Source organism: Callorhinus ursinus, unplaced genomic scaffold (genome assembly GCF_003265705.2).
Source record: "Callorhinus ursinus isolate GAN/ISIS: 27379988/994484 unplaced genomic scaffold, GSC_fseal_2.0 scaffold13, whole genome shotgun sequence".
Taxonomy (NCBI): Eukaryota; Metazoa; Chordata; class Mammalia; order Carnivora; family Otariidae; genus Callorhinus; species Callorhinus ursinus.
The window spans coordinates 47,073,612-47,085,022 of NW_027397075.1; the positions used below are offsets into that span (position 1 = coordinate 47,073,612).

Consider the following 11,411-nt stretch of genomic DNA (forward strand, 5'->3'; position numbering starts at 1 on the left):
AATTCATACACAAGCATACACATAAACACATGTAACTGCCACCTTGATCTAGATATGCTGAGTGCATGGTTGGGAAACATAGGACAAACTTATTGGTAAACAGTATGTTATATTTTCAAATAATGTGCCCATTATGTTTTCATGTATACAATAAGTACAATTGAAAGTATCCAAAAAGTCTAGAAACGAGGAAAATAGTGTATTATGTATTAACAATTGGATTCATTGCCTTAACTTTATAAATATTTTACCTGAAAAGGTAATTTGAGTTTAAAGAAAAAGATATTGAGTATATTATCTGAAAATGTAACTAACACATATTTATCCTGCTTTCTGACTTTAGGGACAGTCTGTACTGTGTAATATTTCCAGTACCCTAAGCAGTTTCCTTACCTTCCTTTCTGGTTAGTACTCCCCAGCCATCAGAGGTAACCACTATTCTGACTTGCATCATCATATTTCTTCAAATATTCCTTCTCTGTTAGTCAACATGTGCAGGAAAGGTAAATAAAACTTTTAAAAAGAAACAAACTAAACAAACAAATCTTTGCAACAAGTGCTACATTTTATCAGTCTATGAAATGTTTTAGGTTCAGTTACAACTTTCATACTCCTTTTTTTTCAAAGGACAGTGAATTAGGAGCATTTCAAACAGCACTTTTAACTGAAAATGATTTTGGTACAGTATGTGGTTATTACAAAAGCAAAAAAGCTGATGGAAAAAATACGTTATAGAAGATTTGAGAGTCCTTTTAAATAGGACTAAAACTAAATGTTACTAAGTTAATGGAAACCTAAAATGTAGGAATCTCATTTTTTTTAATTAATAGAAATGATTTTTTCCTTCATTATTATTTTTTTTTTTTTAGAGAGAGGGAATGTGTGGGGGGGGGAGGGGGGGGGGGGGGGGGGTGCAGAGGGAGAGTGAGAGAGAGAAAATCTTAAGCGGGCTCCACGCTGGCATGGGGCTCAATCTCACAACCCTGAGATCATGACCTGAGCTGAAATCAAGAGTCAGACGCTTAACCAACTGAGCCACCCAGGCGCCCAAGAAATGATTTTAAAATACTTCCTATTATTGCCGCACTAAATTCTAAAAATTATATTTCTGTATAATGATAAATTATGTGACTATTAAAATTTTAATATTAAAAAATCTGTTTAAAATTCTGATTATATTTTTAGATGCCTTATGTTTAGTCTTATTCAGAATCTATCCCCAGAGATCTATCCACAATCCAGAATTGATCCACAGAGGTCAACCATGTATCTTCTCTGTAGTTTCTCATATTCTTGTTTTAGCCCCGTCTATCCTGTGTTCCTCATCGCCTTTTGATAGTATGATCACTGAAGTCTTTAAGTAAATGTATATACTAAATGTAGTCTGAATTATGGTGCAATTGCAGAGTAGGATTTAATCTTACACATTCCCATATTATAAGGTAGGGAATGATTTTGACATGACATTTTTTTTTTTAAAGATTTTATTTATTTATTTGAGAGAGAGAGAGAATGAGAGATAGAAAGCACAAGAGGGAAGAGGGTCAGAGGGAGAAGCAGACTCCCTGCTGAGCAGGGAGCCTGATGCGGGACTCGATCCCGGGACTCCAGGATCATGACCTGAGCCGAAGGCAGTCGCTTAACCAACTGCGCCACCCAGGCGCCCTTGACATGACATTTTTAATAAGGCCATTTCATTTGTAGAAATATTGCACCTTCTAATTGTCACCCTTTCAACAGCCTATACTTTGTCTCAGTAGGTTATCCATACTCCATTATTTCCTCCTTATCATATTCAAATAGTATGTTAATTCTCATAAAACACTAATTTTTCTATTTCTGTATATCTGATCTTTTGTTTTCTATGTAGAATGACTTCTGATATAAATTTTCTTAAATCCAAACTTAGTATAATAGGTACAATTATTTGAGTACTTCATTATGTCTTCTGATATGGTTGGATATGAACATATTAAACATATTAAGTAATATTTTATTATGATAAATGTCTGTTTTTCCTTTGTATTTTTATTTATATGTACAAAAATATCATTATGAATTTTTTTGGAATAGTAAGGGGAACTTTACGAAATATGTTCTAAAGGGGGAAGTTGGGTCTGATGGGGTTGAGAAACTGTTCTAAACAAATCAGTGCAGTGAAGTCTTCCAGGTATTCTACTAGAACTGTCAGGACACAGTGGCAGTCTGTAGCCCGGGAATGCTCAGTTCAGGCAGAGGGTGGAATTCGTGGCAGGGATCATGGAAACGTGAGACTGCACAGGAAAAGTTTGGTTTGTTTCTGTGTGTTTCTGTGTGTCTCTCTTTTCTAACCTGAAAGTTCCTTGAGGGGCAGAGACCATTTTTCCTTACTCTGAGTCCCTGGTGCTGGGCCTAGTCCATGGAAAATACATAATAAATGTTGGAAGAATGGGCAACTCCCACACAGGTATGTAAGTTTGAGGGAGAGACCTGAAGGGTGGGCTTGTCCAGAAGCCAGATTGCTGCAAGGGTACCAAGACATGGATCATGTATTTGCGTACTCAGAAGGAAATTTAATAATTGCCTAAGTACTTTGGGGAAATCTCCCTAAATCTTAAAAGAATTGAAATTAGCATATTAATCTAAGGCAAGGGTCCTTAGAATAAAGGGGGATTATGAATTTGGATAGAAAAAAATTACATTATTTTTACTAACCTCAGACTGAAATTTAACATTTCCTTCAGTGTTGAATGTAGGTCACAGTGGTAGTATTAGCAGTAACTGTAATGTTTTTTGCTACTAAAAGCCATAGATATTTTCTTTTTTTTTTTTTTAAAGATTTTATTTATTTATTTGAGAGAGAGAATGAGAGAGAGAGAGAGAGCACATGAAAGGAGGGAGGGTTAGAGGGAGAAGCAGACTCCCTGCTGAGCAGGGAGCCCAATGCGGGACTTGACCCTGGAACTCCAGGATCATGACCTGAGCCGAAGGCAGTCGCTTAACCAACTGAGCCACCCAGGCGCCCCAGCCATAGATATTTTCAATTTCAGTTGTTGGAGGTACCTCACAATATTGTTTATGCTCATTATTTTCATATTGTAATTATTAGACCTGCCGTTTGATCTTGTTACTTAAACCATTAATAAAGAAGCACATGTATTACCTATCACAACTTTGTAATAATTGTATTTTTAAATTTTATTTTAAAACATTCTGAAATTCTAGAGTAAGCAAAAACAGTGTTATAATGATAGAAATCAGATGAGTGGTTGCTTCTTGTAGAGAAGGTTGATTGGGAAAGGGATACAAAAGAACTTTCTAGGGTGATGGAAGTGTCCTATGCATGGTATGCATGTATCACAGGTGACTGAATGTTAAACTTGAGATCTGCATTTCTCTGTGTGTAAATTATACCTCAATTAAAAAACGGATACATTTAGAACTATTCTTAGAAGGTGTCTGTAGGCTGCATCAAATTGCCAAAGAAGTCTCTGGTAGCAAAGATGGTTAAGAGGCCTTTTTCTGAGGCCATCCTGTTGCCTTTGCCTTTCTCTTTCTTTGAGTACCCTGTTTCTCCCAGTTACTTTTGCGATTCATTTCCCCTTTTTTCTAAATGTGTTCTCACTTTTTTGACCTAAGGAAAGGCAGAAAAGAAAAATAGCAGCTATGAAAGAAATTTTTTGCTTGGTTGTTTGCCCCTTTCTTGAAGCCAGTAAGGCTGTAGCTCTCCTAACATGGTTATGTATTTGCTAAGAACTAACTTGTAGATGATTTCAAAATGGAATGATTTTTCTTATCCAGTTTTGCTTGGAATTTTAGTAGGATTTTTATCCCTTTGTATCATTTAATATGCAGTTCTGTTGTGAAGTAGCCATGAACATTTATAACAAAGATTGGAAGGAAATAAAATGTATTAGGAATCAGAAAAGCATCAAAGAAGGAAGGAAAGAAAAATTAATATTACAGTCTAATCCAGATTTTTTCCCCCCAGAAATCCCATCTAGGTATCCTCAATGCAGTATGATAGTATATATTCCAAATTCAAATTATGTTTTACTTATATAAAACTCAAAGTAATACACATATCAAATATTAGCCTATATCTATTTAAAATGTGGTGACAGGGCTTGAAGATTTAAAAAAAATTTTTTTTTTAAGATTTTATTTATTTATTTGAGAGAGGTGGGGGGAGAGCACAGAAGGAGAAGCAGACTCCCTGCTGAGTAGAGAGCCCAATGTGGGGCTCGATCCCAGGATCCTGGAATCATGACCTGAGCAGATGCTTAACCGACTGAGCCACCCAGATTTTCCTTTTTTTTTTTTTTAAGATTATTTATTTATTTGACAGAGAGAGAGAGACACAGCGAGAGAGGGAACACAAGCAGGGGGAGAGGGAGAAGCAGGCTTCCCGCTGAGCAGGGAGCCCAATGCGGGGCTCGATCCCAGGACCCCGGGACCATGACCTGAGCCGAAGGCAGCCGCTTAATGACCAAGCCACCCAGGCACCCTGGGGTTGAAGATGTTAAACACAGTGTAGATATGTGTAGAACAAACATTGGGCTATTAGTGGCACCCAGTGCTAAGACTACTCCTAATATAACTCTTGTTGCCTATCATCTTATAACTGTTAGTTTTTCTCTACTGTTCTAACATTTCCACAGTCTTTATTTTAGGACACTTATTTTAATAGATTACAAAATATTCTAAGAAAGATTGAGCTAAGGTGGATAGTCCTAACAGATTTTTGTCCAAATACTATCTGTGTCTTTTATGACTTGGTATTAGATAAAAAACCTTACTATTTGGCGGTTTCTTTGCAGCCTCTCGTGTGGAAAATTTGAAATGCAGAGGAGAAACAATAGCTAAGGAGATCAGTGAAGCCATGAAGGTAAAAGCTACATGCTAAAAAGTTATAAAATGAACAATACGTAGCTAGGTATTTCCTTTCAACATCCATATGTATTTTAGTCTATTGTAACAGGAATTCTCAGTAGTCTTTTAAGTAGATCTTTAATGAATTTATTAAAGTGACAGTAACATTGAGAATAACTAACATTTAGTAGGCACCAGTATGTGCCAGTATTATATTTAGCTTCTTTGAAGATTGATTATATTTTTGAATTTTGAGAGTTAGCAGTCTATCAAACAAGTTTGGATAATAATGTCACTTAACATTTAGTGAGCATTTATGGGTCAGGCACCATCTAACTGCTTTACATATATTATCTTATTTAATCCTTGCAATAATCCTCTGAGGTAGATACTGCTAATTTCCCTATTTTATATTTTAGAAACTGAGGCACAGAGAGAGGCTATAGATTGCCCAAATAAATAAATGAGTCAGGACTTAAACCCTGGATATTTGGCTCTAGAGCCTAGATATATTCTTAACTGCTATATTATGCTGCATATCCAACTTGGATATCTTAATATTATTATAATAAAATTGTTTATCTTGACATTTTATGCATACAGGGAAACATTTGGATTCCTAGTGTATGAAAATTACTTTAAAACTCCTCTAAATCTCCCATGTTCTGATAATTTTCTGTAACATTCTTTTGTGGTTTGTATTGATTCCATGATTTTCTGATACTCATAGCATTTTCTTTATCAGTAGTTGGCAAACTGGTGGGCAGGCAAAAACCCAGCCTTGCCACTTGTCTTTGTAAATAAAAATTCATTGGAACACAGCTATTTCTATCCATTTATTTATTGTCCGTGGCTTCTTTACATTACAATGGCAGAGTTGAGTAATTGTGACAGAGATGTAAGGCCCTTTACAGGAAAAATGTCCTGATTCCTGTTCTTGATGATCAAGATTTCTAAAATACTTATTATCCTAAAATATGGAATTTCAGACATTAAATCCTTGGCTCTGAAATTCTGTTACTTCCTGCTGCCAAAGTTTTATTTTACTACCAGACATCGTAAGAATAGAATGTATCTTTTAGTTTTAGTTTTTGGTTAAAATCCTCAACTAATACTGGTATTTTAAGGTAAAGCCAATATCCATGACCCAAATAATTAGGTCTTAGAAAAAGCCTTGACCTGAAGAATTAGAATCTAGAGTGTTGTATCTGTCTCTGTGTGTTTGTGTTCCAGCCTGAAATTAATGTTAAGTATTACTGTTGTTTGTTTAAGTCCTTGCCTGCATTAATTGAACAAGGAGATGGATTTTCCCAAGTCTTAAAGATGCAGCCTATTATCCAGCTCCAGAGAGTCCACCAAGAAGTCTTTTCTGGTTGTTGTAGGAAACCAGATGTTAAACCTGAGAGCTTTATAACACAAATAGAAACCACACCAACAGAGACTTCAACCAGGAAAGCCACTGACCTGGTCTTGAAAAGAAGGCGAACTAAAGACTGCCCCCAGAGAAAATGGTATCCACTACGGCCAAAGAGAATTAATCTTGACACGTAAACTCTTGTTTGTCTTGAGAGTTGAAATTTGGCACTGTCAACATTTAGATTACAGCCCGATGCCTAGACAGGAAAAGACAAATAACTCTTTAACTAGTGATTCCTTTATACAAATATAGTAGCTCTATGCTGGGATATAATGTAATAGTTGTATTTCCTTATTATTTCGTCTTTAGTAGATGAAAAGTATATTTTTTGAATATTGGCACAAAGCCCATTAGTGGGCATTAAGAGTGCAAGCTTAAATGTCCTTAAATGTAATCAACTCTTGGCTGCCTTACAGCCTTTGTGGAATATCATGAGTAACACATTCTATTGGATTTCTAGTATACATCTTTTAAAAAGAGCAGTATCACAGTTGTCTCTAAGTGCTAAAAGTAATCATCAGTTCTGTTTAGGAGCTAGGAGCAGATAAAGTCCCCCCCCCCCAGTGCAGTTTGATTTATCACATTGATATGCAGATAAGAAGACTGGCTTTGACTTTGTTACTCTAAATTCAGCTAATTTGGATTTGTGGTATTATTTTTAGGATTTTTTTGTTTTTGTTTTGTAAGACAGATGACTTAATTATGTAAGACTTTTTCTTAGAAATAAAAATTGGCATGTAGCCAATGTTTCTTTCCACACTTATTTTCTACAGGCCTTTCAACTTGGGACTAAGGGTTTCTTTTCAAGATTTCTCATATCTTTGTACATGATTGCAGTTCAAAAATATATATTGGATTAAAAATTAACAAATTGTCATTGTGGAACAAATATAGATGCAATCATACTGAACTATTTTACATTTAAGGATGTTTATTTATCAAGGATGTTATCGGTAGAACGCTGAGGAAGCTATATCGCCTATAGCTCTAACATTTCACTATAGTTATAGCTCTTACTGTGTCTCTTCCTCACATTAGTACAATGTAGGCAGGGCCATCCAACTTTTCTCCTTTTCTCCTTTGATGACTGTATAACTTCATTCATTTGCAGAGGAATTTACTAATCATGACGTTGGGAATCTGTACTTCTTATTTACTGTGTCTTACCAATCAAATATCTAAATGTGATAGAAAATGTGTCTCAGTGAAAAAAATTTACAAAGCCACTTTATTGCACTCTGTATTTTAATTTACAATTTTAGATCTGTATATCTGTAATAACAGTGTATTTTTAATTAAAATAATGTACAAAGACTGAAATCTTGATACTGTGTATTTTTTCAGTTGTAGACATCTTGAACTCAGCTTTAGTTGAATAGTAGGTAAGCGTCTTGCCTTTCAGAACATAATAAATTTCCCTTTAAAATTGTTTTGAAGCTACAGAATATTGTTATTCTAATACAGTGCTATGTTTTTTATAGTATAAAATTCTTATGAGTTGTTTCATTTCAATAGCCTGTAAACAAAACAATTATTGTTTTTTTTTTTTAAAGATTTTATTTATTTATTTATTCAACAGAGAGAGACAGCGAGAGAGGGAACACAAGCAGGGGGAGTGGGAGAGGGAGATGCAGGCTTCTCGCCGAGCAGAGAGCTCAATGTGGGACTCGATCCCAGGACCCCAGGATCATGACCCAAGCCGAAGGCAGACACTTAACGACTGAGCCACCCAGGCGCCCCATCAAAACAATTACTGTTAATTCTAGATTAGATAATTGCATTGTGATTATATAAGAAAATGCCTTCCTTTTTTAAGAGATACATATTAAGATACATAGAATTTAATGACTCGATGTCTTGGATTTGCTCTGAAATATGTCAACAAAGAAGAAAAAGAAAAGGAATAGATTAAGTAAATGTGACAAAAATCTTAATAATGTTAGATCTGTGTGATGTATACATCTTTCTACTCTTGTACCTGTTTGGAAATTTGTATAATTTTTTAAAAAGTTTGTTATATTTTAAAGTTCCCAGACAACTGAAATTTGAAATCCCTCAGAGAGCCCAGAGTGTCACTCCACAGTTATAGCAGAGTTCCAAATGAAATACCACCGGGGAGGACAGTATATTAGCATTATTAACTAGGATAAGCCTGGCTGATATCAGTAAAAGTGTTGGGTAAGTATACTTTTTTTTAATTAATTTTTTTTTTTAGTAGTCTCTACACCCAATGTGGGGCTTGGACTCATGACCCCAAGATCAAGAGTCACATGCTTTTCCAACTGAGCCAGCCAGGTGCCCAAAGTGTACATTTTTAGGAAGAGAAATTGGATTCCTGCATAAGACAAGAGTTAGCTAACTAAGATTATGAAAAGTAAGACAGTCTGTAGTTATAGGCAATGTTGAAGGAAAACAAAATCAAATGTTGGCCTCCTTATGGTAAAAAGACTGGATTGGATGGAGTCTTAAAATTTGCTTTCAGCAGGGCCGCCTGGGTGGCTCAGTTGTTAAGCGTCTGCCTTCGGCTCAGGTCATGATCCCAGGGTCCCGGGATCGAGCCCCATGTCGGGCTCCCTGCTTCACGGGAAGCCTGCTTCTCCCTCTCCCACTCCTGCTTGTGTTCCCTCTCTCTCTGTCTCTCTCTCTCTCTGTCAAATAAATTCTTAAAAAAAAAATTGCTTTCAGCAGAAACAAGACAAAAAAGCACAGCACAAGAAGGTCAAATCCAGTTCCAAGGGAGAGAGAACACTGTTAAAGCAGCTGGTTTCTTTTTTTTTTTTTTTAAGATTTTATTTATTTGACAGAGAAAGACACAGTGAGAGAGGGAACACAAGCAGGGGGAGTGGGAGAGGGAGAAGCAGGCTTCCCACAGAGCAGGGAGCCCGATGCGGGGCTTGATCCCAGGACCCTGGGATCATGACCTGAGCCGAAGGCAGACACTTAACGACGGAGCCACCCAGGCACCCCAAGCAGCTGGTTTCTTTCTTTCTTTTTTTTTTTTAAAAGACTTTATTTATTTATGTGAGAGAGAGAGAGAGCATGAGAGGGGGGAGGGTCAGAGGGAGAAGCAGACTCCCTGTTGAGCAGGGAGCCCAATGTGGGACTCGATCCCGGGACCCCAGGATCACGACCTGAGCTGAAGGCAGTCGCTTAACCAACTGAGCCACCCAGGCACCCCCAAGCAGCTGGTTTCTGAAAGAAGTGAAGGAAAATCTGTTTTCTAATCTTCAGCCATTGGAAACTATTAGTCTGATTGAGTTGCTATAACAAAATATTAGACTGGATGGCTTCAAAAACAAATTTAATTTCTTATATTTCTGGAGGCTTAAAGTCCATGACCAAGATGCTAACAAATTCAGTTTCTGGTGAGGTCTCTCTTCCTTTGTATATGTGTGGGGGTGGGTGGGGGTCCTTCTTAGAAGGACATTAATACTGTTGGATCATGGTCCCACCCATATGACCTCATTTACCCTTAATTATTCCCTCAGAGGCCCCCATCTCCAAATAGAGCCCACAATGGGGGTTAGGGCTTCAACCAGGGATCTTGAGGGGACACAAACATTCAGTCCATAATGGTAGACAAGGGTGCCTGAGTGGCTCAGTCGTTAAGCATCTGCCTTTAGCTCAGGTCATGATCCCAGGGTCCTGGGATCGAGTCCCACATCAGGCTCCCTGCTCAGCAGGAAGCCTGCTTCTCCCTCTCCCACTCCCCCTGCTTGTGTTCCTGCTCTCGCTGTCTCTCTCTGTCAAATAAATAAATAAAATCTTTAAAAAAAAAAAATCTTATCCTAGACCTTCTCTGGGTCATTATGGCTTGGGCTGCATGAAGAACAAAGTCGATAAAGTCAAACTTTTTGTTTGCTTCAAAATATAGCTGTCTCTAAGACTGAATTTGTTTGACTTCTGTTGAAGGCCATGGTTTTTCCTTCTCTCCCTTCACAGTCATCCATTCAACAAATACATGTTAGGCACCTACTCAGTTCAAAAGTCAGAGAGGTTCAGAGCATAGTCTCAGAGCCAGATCATCTATTAGTTATTATTAGTTATTATTTTTTTTAATATTAGTTAATATTATTAGTTAAATAGTATTGGAGTATTAGAGTTACTTAACCCCTCTGTGCTGCTGTCTCCTCTAACATGGGGGTGATGATAATACCTATATCATAGGATTATTATATGAAGTAAATGTGTTCATAATATAAAGTCCTTAGGTTAGTACTTGGCACATAATTTACATAGTGAGCATTCTATAAGCACTATTACTACTTGGTTTGATGAAAGAAATGAAAACACTCATAGGATTAAACATTGTCTTCAAGAAGCCCATATTCTAATGAGAAGAATGAGCATGTAAACAATGACCATGCAAAGCAGCTAATGCTCTGTAGATGTATATGTGGCAAACTTTGGGAAGAAGTCGTGAAAGTCTTTGTGGAGGAGGTGACATTTCAGCAGTTTTGAGTATTTTAGGCAAATAATCAGGAAGATTCCTGGCAGTGTGAAGAGAATTTCTCAAGGCCGGTGGTTGGGAGAGAGCATGTGGTACTGAGGACCAATCAGGTAAGGCTATATGTATAGGTCTTGTCTAAAAAGACTTGCTACAGGTGAACTTGAAGAGAGGCAGGGTCAGCTCTTAAGAACTTTGTACTTTTTAGAATTGGCATTGAGGAGCCATTAACTTCAACAAAGGAGGAGAAAGGAAGGGGAAATCTGTTGAATCCATTTTTCTCCTTGTGTAGCATTTACCCCAAAATAGCAAGAATGAGAGAAACACACACTCATCTGATGATGAAACCAGGAGGTATGTTGCCCAGACCATAGCTTATGAAGAAGGAATGTGTATGGAGGAAACAGTAATGAATTAGCAGATCAGAAGAAAATCAAATCTAAGTGTCTGCAGAGAGAGACATTGGTAAGATAAATTTACCAGTTTGCCCCCAGAATCTCTGGAGAATTGAAGAATGGAGGACACTGTAGAAGGCTGAGATGAGATGGAGGAGCCTGAAAATGAGATTGTGTCCACCCCCCCTCCACTCACTGTCAGTAATTGCCTTTGCCAGAGGAGCTTGTTTTCTGGAAGAAATTGAAATAAAGAGTCCCTGGAGAGTAAAGGTGAAACTCAGAACAAACAAATGGTCAGAAT

General features: G+C 37.2%; 1 protein-coding gene across 2 annotated transcripts in view; it reads left to right on the forward strand.

Moving 5' to 3' along the window:
* The window catches only part of NSL1 (NSL1 component of MIS12 kinetochore complex), a 35,004-nt gene extending 27,424 nt beyond the window's left edge, over positions 1-7,580 (forward strand). Inside the window, exons 5-6 of one of the 2 annotated variants that reach the window (XM_025877539.2) lie at positions 4,800-4,867; positions 6,124-7,580. In XM_025877539.2, the coding sequence (XP_025733324.1) occupies positions 4,800-4,867; positions 6,124-6,402 (347 nt within the window). In that variant the 3' untranslated portion in view covers positions 6,403-7,580. The remainder of the gene's footprint in view (positions 1-4,799; positions 4,868-6,123) is intronic. The other variant, XM_025877540.2, reaches the window with a different exon arrangement.
* The last annotated feature ends 3,831 nt before the right edge of the window (positions 7,581-11,411 follow it).